General features: G+C 35.4%; 1 protein-coding gene across 13 annotated transcripts in view; it reads left to right on the top strand.

Moving 5' to 3' along the window:
* The window catches only part of LOC140516602 (E3 ubiquitin-protein ligase Mdm2-like), a 29,813-nt gene extending 6,869 nt beyond the window's left edge, over positions 1-22,944 (top strand). For 10 of the 13 annotated variants that reach the window (XM_072627597.1, XM_072627595.1, XM_072627602.1 and 7 more), the window contains 7 exons: positions 515-564; positions 4,222-4,289; positions 4,410-4,503; positions 6,240-6,400; positions 16,754-16,897; positions 17,344-17,421; positions 21,781-22,944. In XM_072627597.1, the coding sequence (XP_072483698.1) occupies positions 515-564; positions 4,222-4,289; positions 4,410-4,503; positions 6,240-6,400; positions 16,754-16,897; positions 17,344-17,421; positions 21,781-22,347 (1,162 nt within the window). In that variant the 3' untranslated portion in view covers positions 22,348-22,944. The remainder of the gene's footprint in view (positions 1-514; positions 565-4,221; positions 4,290-4,409; positions 4,504-6,239; positions 6,401-16,753; positions 16,898-17,343; positions 17,422-21,780) is intronic. The other 3 variants (XM_072627598.1, XM_072627605.1, XM_072627604.1) reach the window with 1 other exon arrangement.
* The last annotated feature ends 449 nt before the right edge of the window (positions 22,945-23,393 follow it).

Genomic DNA, 23,393 nt, shown 5'->3' with positions numbered 1-23,393 from the left:
CCTTCTCTTTTGGGAACTAGAAAATATGTAATAATGACATGCATGGTAGTCACCAACTGTTCTTTACATGTGCCTAGTTACTAAAGTGATCCTTGGTTCCTCTGTAGATGTTAAACTAATAAAACAAGAACATCAAGTGATTAGCCTAATGTGAATGATAAAATAGAAATGAATACAATTCCTTTGTAGGTTGGATTCTTCTCTGTGAGAAAGATTATGTTTTTTTCCTTGTTTTGACAAATCGAGAAGAAATAGTACTAAGAAGGATATAGTTCTCTAAATCCTTAGGACTCATAAAATTGTCTTCTTTGTTGGCTTACTTTAGTACTAATTAAGAGAGGTCAGTTCTTTATTAAGAGAGCATTGAACTCTGTCACTTGCGTGCTCTATCGGCCCTAATATGTTGATTCCGTTTGAAACTATTTAAATCTTGGATTATGTTAATTTGAATTCAACCACTATGCAGATTTTTCATCACAGACATATTTTTTTATCTCTCTCCCACCCCCACCAGGAGATTGTATGCAATGATTTCTAGAAACTTGATAGTAGTCAATCAACAAGGTAAGTTGATTTTGAAAGAATTCCAAAGTATTTTTTGAATTGTTTACATTCTAGCATTTCATAACTAGTTTTCATTAAATGCAGAATTAATTATGTGGAGTAGTAGTTTTAATAATTTGATGGAATAATTTCATGCAACAGTACAAAGAAACTTTTTTTATGTAGTATTTTATAGCTTCTAAATCAGTTATGTATAAATTTAAAATTAACCATGACCTTCTTTAAGTTGGAAATTATTGATTTATTTTGAAAGTTGAGTAATTTAGAAGTCCTTGGTTTGTAGAGGTAATCAATATAGCTAGAACTTAGAACACTGAAAAGTGGATTTTATGTCCTGGTTAATAGTATAATAATCAGTGGTCCTGGATGAGACCATTGAATAAGTATGTATCTTTTTGGTATACTAACAGAGTACCACATAGATCATTGTGTCTGAGTAAATGATAACTTGCTTCTCTGTCCCCAGTGTGTGGTTCTATTTCAGCATAGCCTTGTTAATTCAAGATTTTCCCGGGAAATCAGGTTGGTTTTAGCACTGACTAGAAATTAGGAATCACTAAACCTGAATTTCTGCCTTATAGCTGCTCCCCAGCCTCTACCTGAAATTCCTATCTAGAAGAAACCAAAGCTTCTTCCCAGGTCATCCCAAGACACAGCTGCAAGAGAAGACATATTCTATGTTCAATTAAAATGAACAAATATTAAGCACACTGTGTGAAAAGAAAAGGGCATTGGGAGAGGCTCTGAGAATACAAAGATGATAATAATAATTGAGATCTTTATATAATGCTTGAGATTAAAAAGCACTTTAAATATTGTTATCTCATTTAAACCTCACAGTAGCTCTGCATGTGCCTGGGTCTGTCTTTGGCCATGAAGTCTCACGGGTTAATGATTGCCCATGACCGCATTCTACTGAGTGGCAGAAACAGGATTTAAATTTAGGTCTTCCTGACTCCAGTTTCAGTGTACTTTCTGTTGTGCCATGCTGCCTGTGCCTTTGAAACTTATAAGTTGCTCAGGGATTACTTGTGACTGAATCTGCCCACTTCATTAGGGCTGGCCTGGAACTAGAGTTTTCCTGGGTTCGATTTTTGCATACATATTTGCCTGTGTGTTGTCCTTGCTCCCAGATTCTTTGTAGCTATAATATAGAAGCTACAGTGAACTCTCCAAATAGCTATTGGTGGCTTTATAACTATCAATTTCATTTTTCATCTCAGAAGAACATGTAGGTTAGGAGTGCTACCCTCGAGTGCTGTCATATTTGGCAGAAAAAGTTATGGAAGTTAAATGAAACCTTGGGCATATGGCATCTCTAGATGAGGGAATTTCCTGTTCCGTGAAACAAACAGAATTTAGACATAACTCCTTAAGTCTTGTATAAGGAGTGGAAATTACCTTGAAATCAGTCTTAATTTGTAGGGCAAGGATGTTTTTTGGCCAGTGAAATTTGTGTGAGTCTCTTGTGTGTAAAATAGGGAGTTCCTAGGTACACAGCCAATCCAAAAACTAGGAGACAGGAATCTCTACATATACTCGAAGATCTCTATGAGGTATTTCCCTGACAAATCATCATGGCTCTCAAGAAGCAGGTTCATCAGCTTTTTCATTTGGAGAAATGCTGTCAGGGTCACTCTGGTTATATGCCAGTCCCAGTTAGAGTAGTAAAGATACCTTTTGTCTAAGAGGATCTTGTGAAAATAGTTATTATGCTGTAAGAGACCACTGAATAGTTTATCTCCAGCCTTCTCAGTGTCTGTCTTTAATCTACAGTGTATCCAACCTCCTTATAGAGTAGAGAGGAGGTAATAGTAACAATTTTACCTGAAGGACAAAATTGTATATTAATGTTTCCATTTAAATGTTCTTTTGACATCTCAAACTCAATATGCTCCAAACTAAACTCATATTCCTTTCTAAGTTCTGACTCCAAATTCTCCTATTTATGTTCAGGGTATGAACACAAGATTAAGAATATGAAATCTGACAGTTGCCTTCAGATTTCTTTACAATATCTTAAATAAATGGGAATGAAATGCTGGCTGAAGATGGGAGTGCAATCTAAAAGGCTAGTCACACTGTATTTGCCTACTTTCATGCAAATCTAATAAAAAAGAATTCAAGTTTAAAAAAAAAAATAGGGAGTTCCTTTCAGTTTCAGATTCTTAAAAGCAGACTAGTTTTTAGGTCTAGACCTAGATTATTTATGCAGTTCCATAGGGCTTAGAAATAGAGGAAGTAAGAAGACTACTTTCTTCTACTAGGATACAAGCTATCACCAAAAGCTCACTGAAGCTGTGATCATGGGATTGTATACTTAGAACCAGAAGGGACCACAAAGGCATGGTAGATGCCTTTCATTTTACAGGAAACTCAGGCCCAAGGAAATGCAATAAGTTACTTAGGGTCACAATAGCACAATCAGTATTTGTACCAAAGTCCTCTGACTTGAAACCTGGCCCTCTTCTCACTGTACCATACTACTTTATCTGTTAACCTCATTCCTTCCTTATAACACAGTCTTTTTACTTAAATAGCTTTGAAAAACTTCAGTAAAATTGTCACTCAAAACAAACTTGATGGTTACATATGCTTGGGCCTAATCTTGTTTCTAAAATATCAGAAAATTTACTTTAAAATTAAAATTTGAGCTACTAAATTCATTTTGAATTTATATGAGTCTTAATCAGTGATTTCCTAAATGTTTACAGTTATATCTTCTCTTTGGTTTATTGTAAGTCAGAACCTGACTGTTACCTCCAAGTTCTTTCTGTGAAGCAACCTGGATCTCCAGCAGCCCCTATCTCCTTTTACCAGAGCTTCTACTGCTTTCCATCTTCCCAAACTTTTCTTCTTTGCAGCCTGAGCTTTCTCCCCATATCCTCTGATTACTGTCATGGCTGAGAGGTCCAGTATTGCCTGTATGTAGATAAAGTAGCCATCCATCTGTCCTCACGTTTCAATTATCTGAAAGAAAGTTACTCAGAATAGAGATTTGTGGTACTGTCTCCTAATACAGGAATTCAAAAATAATTATTACACTGTGTAATATAAATTTTAGAACTTTTCATCTGTCAAACCAAAATACATTTAATATGTTAATGCATTAAAAAACTTAGTATTTGGAATGATTTTTCTCTTGTTTTTATTTCTCTAATAATTTTTAAAGCCTTTGTAGGGAGCTATAGAGATTGTTGTCTTCAGATATTATTTTCTGAGTTCTTAAATATTCTTGTTTTCTCAAAGAAAAACATGTAAATTTATGCGAACATAGTGGGCTGTTTCACTTCATGTGTGTGTTAATAATAATAATGACTGACCCTTAAAATGTGTCTCATATTATCTCATTTAATCTTTCAACATTGTGAGGTAGGTACTTTACATCCTATTATCCCCATTTAGTAGAAGAAACAAGTTTAGAGAGGTTAAATAACTTTTCCATGGTCATACAACCTCTGAAATTTAACTCAAAATCTTAATCGAATTTTTCATTTCTAAATTTTCCGGGGAAAAAATGCTATTTTAAAGAAATATATTTGTGCCAGCTCTTAGGAGCATATTTGACAAGAATTTCAACTTTGTAAGAGGTTCATGTTTTGCATTTCCCAATTCAATGTCTTTTCTAAACACCTAATTTATATATTTTTTCCTAAGAATTTGCTAGTCCAGATACATCAACAAATGAAGCCAGCTGTCAGCTTGAAATCGGAAGTGATCAAAAGGTGAGCTTTAACCTTTCATTTTCTACTACAGTAATTCATTTGCCCCGGAAATTGTTTGACTTCTAGCTGACTGGTATTCTTAAGCTTAGTATTTATTTTGCATCTGTGTTGAATACTTAGGAGTCTATTCAGGAATGGCAGGAAGAGAAACCATCACCAAATCTGAATACTAGACCAACTACCTCATCCAGAAGGAGAACACATAGTGAAGCAGGTACATGGTGATATTTAACTTAGATTCAAAATTTTGTTTCATTTCTCCCTTGAAATTAACTTTTGTATTGATGGTGGTTGCTTGAAGGATTTTTTTTCCTTTGTTAAGTGGATGGATCTCTGTTCTTTCTTTTCATTCTCTGTTGATATATGATATGGGCTCATTTATTTAAGGCTGGCTAATTATTTTCTTTAAATTCTTTCTCATTTTTTTCTCATTAAAATGTTTTATTTTTACTGCAGTACATCTTAAGTATAGTTTTTCCCAGTGACAGGTAACTTTTCATTTGAGAAAATGAAAAATGAAGATATCTTTGAATAGAAAATGTAAAAGGAGAAAATTAGAAATGTGTTGAATCACAAATATGCTTATACAACACTTATGCTTTATTGATTTTGTACTTCTGTTATTGTACTTCTGTAAAAACATTTGAGTATATACCCTCAGCGTAGTACACTGTCATATAAATTGCTACATGAAACTATTGCACTGATATGTTACATACGTTATAAAAACACAAAAATAGAAGTTAAAGTATGACAGGTAAAGGACAATAGTTAAACTTTTTTTATTAATGGTACATAAAATTGCAATACTTAGAGTGAGAGCAGTTGAATATGTGCTTTATTATCTTTGAAAATCTTGATAATTCAAGGTAAAACATGAATGATAATGGATTGAGATCCATCTTTCAAAGATTACGAATAATTTCAAAGGATTTTGATTGATTTTCTGTCTTATTTAATTACAGTTCATTGTACTGTCATTTTCATTTTGTAATTTGGCTGATGAAGGAGTAAGAGAAATGACATCCCTGCCATATTCATGTTCATTTGTGCTCGCGCATTATTAATGTTATCCTCAATCCATAGTTTCTTTGCAGAAATCTTTTTAAATCACTTGTCTATTTTGCAAAGGTTAGTGTAGATAAACCTAGATAATACTGTAAATCCACTCAGCCAGGAAAACAAACTGCAATTTGTTGTAATAATGGGGAAAGCAAATCAGTGAATGAGGGCACTAATCTCAACCCTTCTGTGTGGTATATCTCTCACTGTTCCCTTAGAACACCACACATATCGTGATATGTGACCCATCTGAGTGAGGATATTGGTACTAAGTTGTTTATTAAATGTTAATAAAGCTTAATTTTGCTTTTTTAAGGTATAAATAAATGTTAGTAACTTTAACATTTTTACATCTCAATGGTTTGTCTTGTGCGCACAAGTAATTGCAGTCATTGGCAACTATCTTGGCCTGTTTTAAATCATGGAGGTAATCTTTTGTTTAAAAGTAGCTCTCACTTATATTGATATATCCTGCTGAAGAAATAGGATTCTGAAGAAGTTGAAATGATTAAAGCCACCTTAGCAATAATTTTTTTTTATTTTTTGAGATGCCAGTGATAAAAGTTCATATTCTAGAATACAATATTTATCAACATACAGAGGAGTTGAAAGAAGAAAATCTCTTTAGTGAATTTTATAAATCATTACTTGTGGAGATACAAGTCTGCAAAAATGATATGTGTGATGACCTTTTATAAGACTCATTTGGAGGTGTTTTGGTAGATGTTTCTTTTCAGACGTGTTTGTATGTTACTGTTACCTTTTAGTCCATATGCCTATAATTTTAACTTTTTGGTGAAAAAATTGTCAATGTAAAGGTACACAGAACACTTTCTAGAATTATTATAATTGTATAAATTAACAGTTTTTTCTTTTTTTCACCAAAAGAAGAAAATTCGGAAGAGTTGCCTGGTGAAAGACACAGAAAACGACATAAGTCAGATAGTATTTCCCTTACATTTGATGAAAGCTGTGCCCTGTGTGTCATAAGTGAGATATGCTGTGAACGAAGCGGTTGCAGTGACTCAACAGAAATCCCTTCAAGTCCGGTAATCATTACTTGTTAAAATAGATTAGCTATCTTGTCAGCAGAAATGTAGGTAAAGGGGGTTTGAAAGAAGCTCTTTTTCAAAGGACAGGAGTATGGGCTTCTGAATTTGTGATAAGATTTTCCCTTTAAGGGGAGCGACTGTGTAATAACATCCACTTAGATGCAGTCTTGGGGATGGAGAGTTAGAGATTTGATGATAAAATTAATATTAAATGTGATGAAAGATACTTAAGAGAATCAAGCTTATATGGTTTTAGAAACTTGTAGCAATTCTACTTTAGTGATTGTAAAAGTTAAAAAAGCCAGGGCAGAACCCCCCAAATTTCATTAACCTAGATATTTGTAGCTCTTCATATGAGTCTGAGCACCATAACTGGTATATTTCCTAGTTTTTTCAGTTACTAGAATTTGCGTATTTTCTTGGAAAGCTTAATCATAATTTAAGGCAATGCCTATACGTTTCAGCCACCAGCAAGTATGTCATTGTCCATTATTTTCAACACCTACCACATAGGTGACGTGGTAGGTTTGGAAGTAAAAAAGGGCAGATTTAACTGGAAGGAAGGAAATACGGATGTGACATTATGTATGGTAGGACAGTATCAGTCTTGGTTTTTATTGAAATCTATCACATTTCATTAAGTACCTACTGTGTGTTGAGCATGGTGGGAGATATAAATCATGGCTTTGGTTTCCACTTTATCCAATTTATCCATCTAGCTGAAGGCCAGTGTCTTTTATCTTTGAAATTAGCTGTATTATTTTAACTGTTTTCCTGGCTATCTCACTATGTAACTATAATAAATATCCTTGACACAGTCTTTTATACTCTTTATCAGAGGACCATAGGCTGAGAGTTAAAAAATAATTTAGAGATCCTCTAATCTAACTCCTTTCCAAATCATGAATCCTGTTTCCAGTATGCCTAATCATTGATCATTTAGCCTAAGTGAAGATTTCCTCTGACAGAAAATCCATTAGTTTTTACGTTGGCCCATTTCACTTTTAAATATTCTCAATTTTAGGAGATTTTTTTTCCCTTAGTTTGTACTGAAATGACCTCTCTGTAATTTTTTATCAATTTGTCTTAGGGGGTCAAGCAAAACAATTATGATCTTGCATTCACATAACAATGCTTCATGTGTTTGAAGATTATCATATCCCCTATAAAATGTTATCTTTTCTAGGCTAAACATTCCTATTTCCTTTAATGAAAAATACAGTGATTTAGAGTACTCCTCCTGTTACAGTTCTACTCCTGGTTGAATATTAACTTTTCACCATTTCTTCAAAAAATGTCATACCCAGAGCTAGATATAGTAGTTCCAATATAGTCTGACATGTCTGTCATAGTATAGTGTAATTATCATCTCCTTGTGCCAGGACACTTGGGTCTTTTTTTTCTTTTTTGTAGTCTTACCCTGTGATCTTATTGATGTAAAGTCCCAGGTGAGGAGGCTTCCTCTATTAATACAGATTAGCAACTGTTCTATAACTTAAAACCATATGGAATTGCTTGGGACACTGAGTTCTGAGACCAACTCTGTCTACTACTGATTCTTAAGCTGGTATTCATGGATAAATTTCAGGTTGTCCATGAGCTTAGATGGGGGAAGAATTACATATTTATTTTCACTAATTTCCAAATGAAATTTAGCATTTTCCTTAATTACTTAAAAACTTTCTTTTGAGAAGGGGTCCATGGGTTTCACTAGACTGCCAGGGTTTGGAGGGCATGATACAAAAAGGTTAAGAAGTTCCATGCTACCTCTCCTTGGATACTTTTCCTTTCACTGATAGTAGGAAGTTTTTATGACTTATTTTTCTGTTCTTCAGCTGGTCTATTGGAACTCAGAGCCTTGATCAATCTGTTGGAATTTGGAACCCTCATTGCTCCGTTCAAACTCAGGCTACCTTCATTGAACTATTAGAAGCTGGGCTCAAAATTTACCCATTCCGACTTGGATCCCAAAATTCTACCCTCGCTTCAAGGGGCAGGCCTTGTGAGAAAAAGGAAAGGGTTGTAGATTATTGGTGTATGCTGAGCCTGTCAAAGGTCCTTTTTACTCCTAGATTTAGGGGTTGGAGAGAATAAAGACAGGAGGAGTAGGGCAGCCTTCCTGGGTCAGAACTGAGAGAAGGGGGGGGCTGATTTTTAGGGCAAATAGGGATTTAATCTAGGTATTGTGAAAACATTATTGGGGGAAAGAGACATGGGGGCTGTTTGGAGAAGGGGGATGGCAACTGAGGGAAGAATCCATTTTCACTAGTAAAGGGATAAACCAAATAAACCTTGCCTTGAAGTACAGCTGAATTGTTTTGAATAATGACTTTTATGGATTTTTTATGTTTTTACATTGCCACCATTTCAGTTTATAGCTCCTCTTCCCTCCCAACATATATACAATGAGCCCTGCCTTGTAACAAAGAAAAATGGGTAAAGAAAACTACTGTCAGCAACTTTTTGACAGTAGTCTACATCATTCCAAACCCACAGTTCCTTATCTTCTCAGAGAAAGAAGAGAAATATATTTATTTTCTCCTTGGGAAGGGGAGGAGCCCATACTGATCATTAAATTTTTTGTGTTTGGCTTTATTTTAGTGTAGTTTCAATTTACCTTGTTTATCATTTTTATATATATTGCTTTTTGGGCAGCTAGGTGGCACAGTGGGTAGGGTGCCAGGCCTGGAGTTAGGAAGATTCGTCTTCCTGAGTTCAAATCTGACCCCAGACACTTACTAGCTGTGTGACCCTGGGCAAGTCATTTTAACCCTACTTGCCTCAGTTTCTTCCTGAACTGTATAATGAGCTAGAGAAGAAAATGGCAAACCACTTCAGTATCTTTGCCAAGAAAACCCCAAATGGAGTCAGGAAGAAGAATAGGACACAACTGGACCACAGCAATTTATTATTCTCCTGTTTCTACTTATTTCATACTCTGCATTTCTTCATTATCTAGTGTTTTTTCTCTAAATTTCTCATATTTATTGTTTTTTATGCTACAATAATATATTATATGTTCATGCACCACAGTTTGTTCAACTGTTTCCTCAGCTAAATGGGTCCAGTTTTTGAAACCACAAAAAGTGTTGCTATGATTGTTTTTGTGTATGTGAGAGCTGTTTGTCTCCCTCTCCACCCCCCAGGACTATACTCTTAAGCATTGGGATCTCTGAATCAGAGATTATGAACAATTTAGGAGAATTTTTCTCCTACATTTTATTCCACATTGTTTTCCAGAATGGTTGGACCAGTTTGCAGGTCCATCAGCAGTGCTGTCTTCCTCATAGATCCTCCAGCATTGACTATTTTCATCTTTTGTTATGATGATTTGCTGAGTATGAGATGAAACTGCAGAATTGTTTTCTTTGCATTTCTGTTATTAATAGTGATTTGGAACATGTTTTTGTATGCTTGTTCACAGTTTGTAATTCTTTTGAAAACTTGGTATTGACTGCTTAACTGTTGGGTAACAGCTCTTTAGATAATTTGTGATTATGATGATAATAGCAGCTAGCATTTACATGGTGTTTTAAGTTTTGCAAAGCATCTTACAGACATCTCGTTTTTATGAACTATTGAATACAATGAATTTTCCCATTGATAACTTCCCTTCTTATGCATGATCATTGTTTTATGATTCAGAACCATTTGGTATCTGTGATTGATTGGTGTTAAAACAGGCTTTTGCATCATCAGGTAATTTAGAACTAATGAATACATGCTGTTGATTTCCAAATGTAACCCATCCCAGTCTCATCCCTACCCAATTCATGCCCAAGCTCATTCTCCATCTGGTACGCCTATCCTACAAACATTGGCAAACTTATTTGATTGGCCGTCGGGCGTTATCTAGGCAATATTTTAATCCACTATTTTTTTCCAATTGTGGATTTTTAGACCAGCCTCACATTGCTGTGAGTTTATTTGAAGTTTTTTGTAGTGTTACAGGGGATGATGCAAAAAGTACAGTCATCTGATTAGAAGCATTTGGATAGGCTTGTAATTGATAAGGAATCCTTCATTCAGACTTTATGTAAAGTATATTTTTCATGATGTCTTGTTTGCTGTGAGTCTTACGTGATTTTGATATGTGCCTCCCAGATGCACATCTGAGGAGACTTCAAGTCTCCATTGTTTTGTTTTGTTTTTTGAGTCATATTCTTTTAAATCACTGAATAATAGGCAGGCATGATGATGCACATCTATAATCCTTGCTACTGGGGTAGGTTGATGGATCCCCTTGATTTCGGGAGTGCTGAGCTGCAGTGTGGCTGAAGCTAATGGTGTGTGCTAAGTGCAGCACCAATGTGGTCAACCTTTGGGAGTGGAAGACCACCAGGCTGCCTAAGGAGGAGCAAAGTGGCGCAGGTCGTAGACGGAGCAGAGTGAAGCTTCCATAACAGTCGGTTTTGGATCAGGCTTGTTTAGTGGCTGCTGTATGTTCTCCGTCTTGGACTGGTTGAGGAGACCCATTCTTCAAAGAAGAAAATCAGTGAAAAATAAATAGTGGTGTATTGTGTTCTCTGTATCTTTGAGTCAATAGAGTTGACTGTAAAGTTGTGGTCTTTTGTAGAAAATTGTCTAAGAAAATAACGCTTAAATGGTTTTTGTTGAGGTTACTGTTGATGTGAGCATGGACTGTTGTGACCATTTGAATAAATGGGGTGCTAGTTGCTGCTGTTTTCTCAATTCCCTCCTTTCCTTTCTCCCCTACCCATTTTTGCTTTTTTTTTTTTGGGAGCAGGGTAAGAGCAAAATCCGTAACTTTTTCAGTCTTTAGGAATCTTCACCTCTTTTGATTATCTGCTAATTGATCCTTGAGTGCTTCAGGAATTGTTTCCTGTAGCATGGATTTTTTCTGTGTCTAATTGGCCATTTCTAATGGCTCCCAACTTGTGGTTTAAGTACAGTTGTCACTTTTTCACAAAGCCTGAATTGAATATGATGATTTCTATCTTTTTCATGGGAATGATATACTACCATAAAAAATCCTCACAATTCTGCTATTTTACTTGTGTTTGATTCCATCTGGTTTTATCTGCAAATTCATTCAGGATGAACTGGCTTAATCTGGATCTCACAACATCTTTGTTGGATTGTTTTCTTAACAACTTTTCATTGTTTTGAGATAATACTGCTTGTAGTTTTCCAACATTTTTCTGTAGTTTTACAGTTGAGTTTGTATTCAACTTGTATTGCCCTTGGCTGCCATTTGAGGTAGTATATACCTGCCAATGAGGTAGTATTTGCTGGTTGAAATACTTTATGGGCTTTTTTTCCCCACTTTTTTGTTGTGATGACTGTTGTACAGGAGTTGAAATTTTAAGAAATGTGATTAATGAACTTCTGTGAAGATGGAGGAGTAAAAGATCCATGGAGAACCTTCTCAGTATCCCAAATGAGCCAAAAATTGTGTCAATAAATGCCTGAAAGAGTGAAAAACACTATCATTTTTCAAGAGAAAAATTTTGGGGGAAAAAATTCAAGGCTTAATAAACATGAGAAAAGGTTCTGATACAATCAAAATGAATATAAGAGTAGAGACATAAACATCAGACAAATAGAATGTATAAAATACAAAACAGAAGCATTAATCTTTTTAGGACACAGTGGATATTGGAACAGTGGATGTAGTAAAGGAATTTAAGGAAGAAATGAATTTAAGAAAAATGCCATGGAGGAGCTGAAATAAAATGAAAAGAAACTGAATGAGAACTTTCCTGAGATTTCTGAAACAACAGCTTAGAAGTATCTGAAGAAAAAGGTAACATGTTTAAAATAGAATTATTTCCCTGGAGGACAAAATTGAAGAAACCAAGAAAGGGAAACATGCTCAAAAAATTTCACAACTGGACAAAGATTTAGAACAGTTGGATAAATTGTATCTGGAAGCCAGAACAAGGCAAAAGAATATCAGAATTCTCAGTTTCTGGAAGCTGAAGAAAACAAGATGACGTTCTGGGAAACTATATAGGGAAATCTGAGAATATATTGAAAATGAGGGACAGATTATAAGTTAATGGAACAGTTAATCCTAAGGTAATCTTGCCTAGATACATCATTGTTAGACTTCACGACTGCCCTGATAAAGAGATGATTTTGCAAGTCACTGAGAAAAGCATCTCATACCAGAAAACATCAGTTTGAATTATATAACATTTCTAGCAAAACAAGAAAAAGGGCAGAATCTGAAATAGTTTAGTTCTAAAAAATTAAAGCTATAAAATTTCATCCCAAATCCAGTTTAGTTTTCCATTTGTGCTAAGTTTCTAATAGAATCTTTTTGAAGACAAAAAAGGTGGTCATTTTGAGTCTACGGGGATTTCAAGGATTTGTGGAGGAGAGAGCCAGTCTTAAGGCAGCTTTGCAACAAGAAGGCAGATCATCGTCAAGGTATGAAAACCAAAGTGAGTTTTACAGTTTAACTCAATGTAATCACTCTAGGGAGATCGTTTTAGGGGTGAGGGAGAAGGGAGGAGGGAAGAAGAGAAATTGAGTATAAGCATCAAAGGTGAAGAAAATGGAGAACAAACAACAAAGAATAGGAAGAGAGGAGAAAGGGTAAGCACTCTTAATACTGATCTCAAAGGGGAGGAAGAGGGAACTGGAATTTTTAGAAAACTAATAGAACTTAAAGAGAGCCTGTTTGTTGAGTGCGATTGTTGTGTGTTAAGGTTGGAATAGGATTAAAATGAAATAAGGGCAATTTTATCCCTTTTACCTAAATGCTAATAAAATATAATTAAGGACAGACCAGAATTGAGATGAGAGATTGGGCTAGAAATGGTGATATCCAATTTCTTAAGTCTACTTTATATGTTCTGGATTTGTAGGAGCTACTGTAATTGTATGCAGTGTCTATACCTTTATCCTTTTTGGATGCTTACTTCAGCCTCTGCTCTATCTGGTCAGCTGATTCCACAGACAGCTGATTTGATGTGATTTGTTTCCTGTCTGTTGAAAAATGGCAAATTTAAATTTTTAATGTTTCTTGCCCTGTTTAGTGCCTTTCCGGCTCTTCTAAACGACTGTACTTAAGATTTGTATGAGAATTTTTAGGAGTCTACTTTCACTTTGGCTTTTAAGTTTTTTGATCATAAGCCATATTTGCCAGTGTAGTTTTCACTTTCTACCCGTGTTCACTTGTGTATTGAAGTTGTTGAATTTCAAAGTATATATTGATTTATCTTGAAGAACGTTGTCAAGTTCTTAAGTAGAATTTCTCTACTACTCTCTGTAGTAGATATTGCGACATGAGCTAGTTATCTTCATGGTGGTATATTTGCTTATGTTGATTTTGAGAATCTTTTGAAATAATTTGAGTATACAATGAAACCAAACACAGCCAGCTTTTTTATTGATAAGCTGCTCATCCATGTAGTTGTGACCTCTTTTATGTATTCTATTCATACTTAATAGTTAGAATGTCAAAGTGGATGTTTTCAGTTTCTCCCACTGATGTCAATTTGTTGGGCGTTAGACATAAAGCATAATTTTTTTCTTGCCAGATTGAGAGTCTGCCCTTTATGTCTTATGCCAAAGAAAGTCACATAGGCAGCATACTTCATTAGGAATAGGAAATGCCTACCAGCTTGCAAATAGATAGTGAATTGAATGCATGTCGTTTTGAATCTTTCCCTTTTAAAATGCTTTATAAATTCTAAAAGCTGAGTTTCAAAAGAATATTTGAGAAATAATACTCAGCTCAGTTATAAAACTGCAGAGATTAAAAAGGTATACACAGAGTTCTTCAGTGAACCATTGTTATCTTTTTAAAATCTCTGAATAAAAAGATATAAGGATGTTCTTTCCTTCTGGTTCTTTGTTACTAACGAAAAGCACTGTTGTCAATATTTTTGTATATATGAGACATTTGGAAACTGTTGATTCCTTTTAGTATGATTGACATATGTAGCACCCACCTTGTAGCTGAGATACAGCATTTCAGATAGCGTAGAAAATAATATATGGTTTTAAATTGACATCTAAGAATCACCTTACGATTCTGGCAATAATTGAAGTACAGTAATCCAGTTTCTAGCTTAACACATTTATGTATTATGTAAATGTTTTTCTTCCATTCCTTGGTAAGGTAGGTATCTAATTAGGCTGATCTATTAAGGTGGATGTTAGCTGGGGAGAATCAGCAAACTCATCCTACCTTGAGTTTGGCTACTCCTTTTTTCCTTTCACATGCGATCAGCTGTAAGTCCAATATGCAGGCCAGTCTCCTGAGAGGCACTTCTTTAAAATTTCTTAATTCCTGCCTTTTCTTAAAGAACTTAGGAAATAATAGCAAATGTTTTGCTGCCCATCTTCACCTTTGCCCTCCAGTAAAATAATCAGATTAGAGCATAGCAGCATTCTTTCCTTGTTATGCATTTAAACCTTCATTTCTACTTCCAAAATTTGTAGTGTAGAAAAGGGGCTAGGATTAAATTGCCTAAAATATTTTATTCTCTTAACTAAGGGCTAAAATTCTCTCAATATGCAAGAAGTTTAAAAAGATTATTTCCTCAAACTCTCTTTATATGGCTACACACTCAAAATTTGTAACCTGGCTGGAATCATTTTTGTCAGGGAAAAATTAGAAGTGAATTCTAACTCATCTGTATAACAGACAAATCATAGTGATTCAAAAGGGCAGGGGAGGGGAGAAGAGAAAAGAAGGAAAGGCTTTCTTTGAGGGAGGGTTGGTAAATTCATTGGTTGGAATTCTCCCCCAAGCTAGGGAAATGTGACATCAGTCATGCTGGCTACTGAACTGGCTGTCCTCACCTGCTGCACTTAGGACTGGAGCTGTACAAACTTGGTACTATTTTCATAAGTGCCAGTGCTATATTATTGAATTGTATAGCTGCTGGTGCCATAATCAGACTGTGTTACAAATGAAGAATGTGGACTTCTAATAGCATATGGCCATGTAATTATAATCAAGCTTCTAGCGTGTCTCCGGCCACATCTGGATGATTGATTAAAGAAGTGGTATACTGAAAACAATTACCCATTCCACCTCTGCCTTCTCTGGGATATGGCAGCATCCGCTAGGGACTGGCTGATCATCTCATTAAAGTATTTTCTTTAAGTGTGATCCTTGCATTTTCTGTGCAAAGATTCAAAATCCGTGGAAGCTGTGGTGGTTAATGAGTGTCATATAGTTTCCATTGATTTCTTCAAGAAGATGTTACTTGCATTTTTCATAGTTGATAGAATTGAGAAGCAAGAAGGGACCTTAGAAATATTTTAGTAGACCTCATAATCCAGATGAGGAGACTGAAACCTAAGCAGTTAAGTGATTGGCCTACAGTCACTCGGTTGTTAATGACTGACCTAAGATTCAAACTCAGTTTTTCTGACTTCCAATTCTTTACACTCAGCTATGTGACTAGATCTCATTCCACAGTAAGGGTCTTTGTCACACCTGCCTTGGTTAACAAATTTAATAGCTCTTTGGCTCAGAGTCCAAAAACTCATCTTTAAGCTGTACCTTGTATAAGGCACATAATACTGATGAACATTAGTTTCTCCTGATTTCTGAAATGTTCAGAGATAGCTGGGAAAGGCAGTTGTCTCAAAATTGAGAACCTTTAGCAGGATTTTTTATAAATAGTCTCAAATTTAGACTATTTTACATAGCCAGTTATTTGTATTTTCTGGGCAAGCCCTCTGGTAAGTGCTAGAATTATGTGAATTGGACCATTCTTTTACCTCTCCAAATTCAACCTGTAATCCTGTTTATTAAGCTGTATAAAGTTTATGTTTCTAAGTCAACAGATTAAAGACCCAAGTGTGCACAAGTCATGTGCTAGTTCTGTGGGGGAGGCCTTAAGAAAGTATAGAGGACAGTCTTTGTCCTCAAATACATAATCTTTTGGGAAAATTAGATAGTACATCTGTAATTCAGTAATTCAAAGGAGACAAATAATTTTCAGATGTGTGATTGGGAAGGTTTTCCAGGAATATGGAACTTGAGCTGACCCTCAAGGACTGTGGAGGAGTGGGATGTGGTTGGGGAGGAGAAGAAGGAAACATTTCAAATAGGAGGAAAGGTTAAAGCAAAGGCTTGGAGGTAGGGACAGTCTGCCTGGAGAGGATGGTTCATTTTGAGGTTATCAAGTGTAAGAAGAGCTTTAAATATTAGCGTTTTTGAAGGCCTGGAATGTCAGGATAAGGAGTCTAGGTTTTGTCCAATTTTGTGTAAGGAAATGACAAAGTGTTTTTGGAAGAATTAGTTTGATGTGCTGATTGGATTTTAAGGTGGGGGCGGGATTGGACAAGTAAGGGAGAGCAGTTAGGAAACTGGATCGTTTTTTTTGCTTGAGTTAAAATTCCTTTTCTTTTGTTTAGGATATTGATACTGGTGTATTAAGTGAAAATTCAGATGATTCAGTTTCAGACCAATTCAGTGTTGAGTTTGAAGTTGAGTCTATTGATTCAGAAGATTATAGCCACAATGAAGAAGGACAAGAACTCACAGATGAAGATGATGAGGTGGGTTTTTTTTTTTTAACATACCTGCTTAAGAAATAAGTGAAGTGTTTTCCTTGTTTTTAGTGCATTCTGTACAGCAAATTGAAATGTTAATCCCAATTTTTGAATGTATTGGTTCATTTAAAATTCCAGAAATTTCTTTATCTTTGTCTTCATCACCCTTCACGCATGAAAGAAAAGTCTGTTTACCTTGTAATTCTGAGAGGTAGCTAACACAAGCAGTATCATTCTCATTTTGTAGATAGAAGTTTAGAAAGGTGAAGTTACTTGCCCTTGGCAAGTTGCGGAGCCTGTCTGGGCTCTGCTCAGCTCCAGTGCTGTGCTTCTGTTTGCTTGTGGGTCAGCTCTTCATTTTCGAAACTCCACTTCTAGTAAATCTAGGGAACTTGTTTAGATAAAATGAAGTAATAGATTGGTATTAATGGAGTTGTTGGGCCTTGTTTTAGATATCCCAGGTAACCTTATATCAGGCAGAGGATAGTGACACTGACTCGTTTGATGAAGATCCTGAAATATCCTTAGCTGTAAGTATAAAATTCTGATTTCCTGCGACACAAAAGCAAATGACAGTGAGATGTGAATTTAGAGTAGGGTTAGAAAAGTATATCCACTTTGTAAGAAGTAAAAAAATTTGTGGAATTTACTTTATTTTTAACATTACAATATACATTAATGACTTAAGGCAGTCATCTGTTGCTACATATATGTTGTTTATTGGAATGTGATTAATATTTTTTTGTTAAATGCTCACATTTATGCCACACACTTAGGATTTCCTGTTCATTAATTAACTGATGTTGAGAAAGATTTTGTTAAAACTGTTGTTTTAGCTTCTTATTTGGTTAATATTGCTAGTTATTCTTTCCTTCTAAGAATAGATTAGTAGTAAAGTGTATTTTCATATGCTAAAGAAGAGAAAAGATTATAAAATCAGGTATACACCATAGGGATATCTGTGTTTACCTGACTTCAAATACTCTCTTTGTATGTAGAATAAGAAAAAAGGTTAAAAAAGGTGGCCTGGGTGCTACATTTTGAGGACAGAGGATGGCAGGGGGATGACACAGCACTCAGTATCCTTGTGCCAAACAACTTCTAAGGAAGATTGTCCCCCCATGGTGAACTTAGGGAAGGATGTGGTGCAAGGCCTGGATGAGTTGTGATGTGCATTTCTGTTAGAGGGAATGTCCAAATCATTGAGATCAAAGGTATTTGAGAACTGTAAGAACACCATAATACTGTGTGACTTGAAAAGAAAACTTTAAATTTCATTGTAATGTTGGAAGACAAAAACTAGAAAATTAAAATGACTTCATAATATTGATATAGTTGAGGTCAAGTTGAGTAAGCTGTTTCATATAACATACTGTATATAAAAATTTTGAAGTACATAGTCACATAGTAGATCTAGCAATAGTTTTATCTCATCCTAACAGAAACAGTAACATATACCGTTATGATTTTAAAAGAACTTAGTGAAAACTATTTCCTAACATTCTTTTATGACTTCCATTTTAATATTATAAGATAGCATTGTAGACACTGGGCATGCTTGGTTTTGTGAGATGATGTGCTTTAAAGTCCATTGGTGTCAGACTAAATATAGGGGCCACCGATTTCTACATCAAGATCCCTGTGGGCTACTTATTGACTTATGTTACCTCTGTTTTATTGTATTTATTTATTTTGTAACATTTCCCAGGCACATTTTATTCTGGTTCCAGGGAGTGCTTGGAAGCGTTGTGGTGCATCAGTGAACTCTGTGTTTGATGCCTCTGCTCTGGTCCTTAAGCCTGACTGGTCAAGAATTTTGCTTTCACCCATCAGTTATAACTGCATTTGACATTGTTTGCATCATTCTGCCCTTATCTCCAGCTTCTCTTCAGACTGAGCCTTATTGGTTTGTTAGTGACTCAGGGTTCAGGTTTTTTTTTTTCTTTTAATTTACATTGTTGTAGTTGTATGTATGGTTCTACTTATCTGTTTGTATCATTTTATGCAGTTGTTCCTAAGTTATTCTCATAGTTACTATTTCTTATTGTGTAACACTATACTATTACATTCATGTACTGCAATTTAGTCATTGTCCATTTGCTGGACACTCTGCTTTACCATCATAAAAAGTGCTGAATATGAATCTATATACTGATCACCCTACTTTTCTACCTGTACCTCATACTGTTTCCCTTCATGGACTCAATGCTCCAGCTAAACTGGATTATTTGGTATCTCTTGAATGTGTCTTGTACCTCATTGCCTTTGTTCAAGCCATTTTCTCTACCTAGCATGTCTATCTAGCTAAGTGACTCAGTGAATAGAGGGTTTACTAGAGTCAGGAGGAACTGAGTTCAAATCCATTCTCAAACACTTATTAGGTTTGTGTCCCTGGGTAAATCACCTAATCTTTGCTTGCCTCAGTCTTCCCCTACTCTAAAATAGGGATAACAAATAGCACCTACCTTGCAGAGTTGTTGTGAAGATCAAGTGAGATAATATTTGTAAAGTGCTTAGCACAGCCCCTGGCGTATTGTAGGTGCTGTATAAATGCTTATTCTCTTCCCTTCCCTTCCTCCTCACTTTTGACTTTCTACCTATCCTTTCCAATTCAGTTTAGAATGCTCATCATTCATAAAGATTTTTCTAATTTCCCCTCAATGACTTTCTCCCCTCAAATTTTACATAGCACTTGGTTATGAAATCTTTCCTTAATACACAAGTGTTTTATGTACTTTTTTGCATTCTAGTAGTATGTATGTCTTATGCCTCTTCTAGAATAGCTCTGTGAGGGCTATGTTTTCTCTAAACTTCATACCTTCCTCAGGATCTTGCACAATGCTGTGTTCACTGTTAATACTTCACTTATTAAATATTGTCTGTTGTGGAGGCCTTGGAATGGTGGGCTGAGGAGTCTGGACTTTTATGTTGTAGGTAGTGAAAACCATTGGATGCTTTGGAATAGGGAAATGACATGGGAAACACTGGCTCTAATGTGCAGGATGGATTGGTGGAAAGCTCGTTTAAATCATTTCATTACTCTAGATAATAAAGATCCTGAATGGCAATAAGAATGGGAAGAATTTTTGGATGTTGTGTTTCAGAGGAAGTATGAGGAGACTATAATGACTGAATTTGGGGGTAGAAGGAAATGGGGGGAGTCAGAGGTGGTTCCACTCCTTTGAGAGTTTGGTATTATTAGCAGAAACAAAAGAGTCAGGAGGGAAGGTTGCTTTTTGTTTCTCTCTTGCTTCTCTCTTTGACCCCATCTCAACAAACACCAAACCTGCAGACAAAGCCTTTTACTGAAACTTGTTTTCTGTATTGTTTCTCATAAGATGGTAGTGAGGGACCTTCACTAAAATCCTAGCTTAATGTCTTGTTATGTAATTCAGGTAATCCTGAATTTTCAAGTTATTCCAGTGAGACTCAGACTTTTTAGCAAATTTAGTAAATTCCTACCAAGGTGAGAAGTCTAGGCCAAGTGAAGCACTATTAGTCTGTTCTCTCAAGATCAACCCAAGATCTCTCAAGATCAGAGAAGTTTATCGCCAGAAGTGATAAGTTGGAAACCCTGTGCTAAGGTGCAGCATATGTATGTCAATACAGTGAGAATATGCTCACATGAGTGAAATCATAGATCTTCGAGGCATAAGAAACAAGTAAAAGTTAGGCTTAGTGTTAAGAAGAGAGACTGCTGAATTACTATGGCTTCTTTCTCTGGTTTAGCTCTCTAGAGCTAAGCAGTTGACAAACTTAAAGATAACAGACTGTACCCATTCCAAAATATTTTCTCTTCCAAACGTATGCTTACTAAATATTTTCATTTCACTTTGTCCCTGAAATGACTACCAGGGATTCGTTTGAATTTGCAAGCCTTTTGAAAAAAAATGGAGCTATCACTCCTGGGAGGTTTGCTGAGGCTCAGAATTAATTTCTTTTAATTTAGGTTTTCTTCCTAACACAGCTTGATATTTGAAATAAGAATTTTGTTTAGAGTGAAAGGATTATAGGTAATTTGGGGACATGAAGAACATTGGCGGGCACATAAGAGTTGAGGATAATATAAGGAAATGCTAAGGGGGAATCACATTAGGATACATAGAGGGAGAAATGAGAGGAAGTACAATGGTAATGAAGATGTCAAAGACAGGTTTCATCTAGGGTTAACCTTCTCCACAGGGCAAGAGAACTAGAGGGGGATCCATTAGATGATTTTCATTCATAATTCCAGCCATCCTCTCAGCCTTTTCCACCTCTCCCTTGTTCAGTGTTCTCAATATCTAGTATTATTAATTAGGCTGTATTATAAAGTAGACTTTTCTGAGTTTGGCCTGGGAACCTAACTTCTGTTTCTAGCAATATTTCTATGAAGACATTCATTTTCACTTTCAAAAAAACCTGATTTGTAAAATAACAAAAATCATTTGTAAGGTGGGAACTGGCTACAAATGTAAGTTGGCTAGTTTCCTATAAATTGCATTACTCTCTATTTTACAAAAAGGGGGAGGGGGGGGCAATAGTTAAAACAGATTCTTCTGAATACTACCCAATCAAAATAGACATGGTAGCAGATGGTTCCTGACAGATACGGATAAGGATGGATTCCTATTAAAAAAAGGTCTACAACTAAGAGAAATAGAATGCCTCACGTCAGAATCTCCAAAAGGTGAAAAGACCACTTACCCACAATTTCAGGTTTCAGGAGAAGTTGCTAAGAGTTAAAGATGGGGTAGAATTTGAAATGTTTTACAAAATAAGCTACCAAATCTTTTTATTGCAAAACCTGATTTTTAACAAACAAGCTGAATAAATTGGCATGACTAGCATTGTTATTTCTGGTTATTTAAGAACTATTGAAACTAGTTCTACTTCTTTTTTCATTGCAGGACTATTGGAAGTGTACTTCCTGTGATAAAATGAACCCTCCACTTCCACCACGTTGCCATAGATGCTGGGCTTTGCGAGAGAATTGGCTTTCTGAGGGGAAAGGTGACGTGTCAGATAAAGGCAGACTAGAACGCCCCACGCAAGGGGAGGAAGAGGGCTTTGATGTTCCAGATTGTAAGAAAAATAAAATGAATGACTCTCAAGATTCATGTGTTGAGGAAAGTGATGAAAAAATAGTACAGATGTCAGACTCCCAAGAAAGTGAGGATTATTCTCAGCCATCGACATCTAAAAGTATCATCTGTAGTAGTCAGGAAGATGCTGGAGAATTTGAGAGGGAAGAAGTGCAAGACAAAGAAGCAAGTGTGGAATCCATTCTTCCCCCTAGTACAGTAGAGCCCTGTGTCATCTGTCAGAGCCGACCTAAAAATGGATGCATTGTTCATGGAAGGACAGGACATCTTATGGCATGTTTTACATGTGCTAAGAAGCTGAAAAAGAGAAATAAGCCTTGTCCAGTGTGTAGGCAGCCAATTCAGATGATTGTGTTAACTTATTTTCTCTAAATGTGATGTACTAAAAATGGAACCATGTATGAACCTTGTGTATGAAACTCTTAAAGAATGTTCACACGACTTGTGAACTTTATTTAAAATTTTATTTTTGTACATTTTTTTCTGGGATGACTTCTAATCCATATTAGTTAAATCTCATGCAATTTACTTTTTGGAAGAATTTTTTTATTCTCTTCCTTTGGGAAAAAACATTTTAATTACTATTTTTTCCATTTTTGCATTTTTATTAGTTTTCATTTGTATTATTTATAGAGGCAGCCAGGTATAGTGGATAGAGTGCGGGTCAGATACTGCATGGGACACTTACAGCTCGTTTGACCCCGGATGAATCATTTAACCTCTTTGTGCTTTAGTTGGTTCCCAAAACTTATGTGCCAAGTCAGATCATTTGAGAGTAAGTCATAAACACTCATACTGGGTTATATTGAATCTATAGATCCTTTACTGTTTGCATCTGTTAAGAATCACTAGTTATTTTGAAGATTGACTTTCTTTTTGTTAAGTAATTTCCTTATCTAGTTTGGGAGTGTGAAATTTTTTGAAAAAATTGTGTAAATAGTAAATTTAATAAATATTATTTAAGTTGAATACTGTTGGTGAAATGTGATGATGATTCATGAAAATGATTGTTTTTGAGTTGCAAATAAGTTCAGGTTTCTGATTCTTTGAAGTTTTATCTGTCCTTACTTCCAAGAATCTTAGGAAAAATCTCCTAGGAAAAACCTGATAGTTTTCATTTGTTATTTAGAGATCTTTTTATATTGCACAGACAAATACAAAAGAAAGGGTGGCTTTATGTTTTTTAGAGCCCATCATAGTTCTTTTATAAATTTTTAAAATTTATTTGTAGTTTACAACATTCAGTTCCACAAGCTTTTGAGTTTTAAATTTTCCCCTCTCCCCCAAGATGGCATGCAATCTGATATAAGTTATATATACATTCATATTAAACATTTTCACATTAGTCATGTGGTAAAGAAGAATTAGAATGAATGGAATGAGCCACAAGAAAGAAGAAACAAAACAGAACAAATACT

This window comes from Notamacropus eugenii, chromosome Y, assembly GCF_028372415.1.
Source record: "Notamacropus eugenii isolate mMacEug1 chromosome Y, mMacEug1.pri_v2, whole genome shotgun sequence".
In the NCBI taxonomy this organism is placed as follows: domain Eukaryota; kingdom Metazoa; phylum Chordata; class Mammalia; order Diprotodontia; family Macropodidae; genus Notamacropus; species Notamacropus eugenii.
The sequence above is the reverse complement of the archived record's forward strand: the minus strand, read 5'-3'. Positions and strand labels throughout refer to the sequence as shown.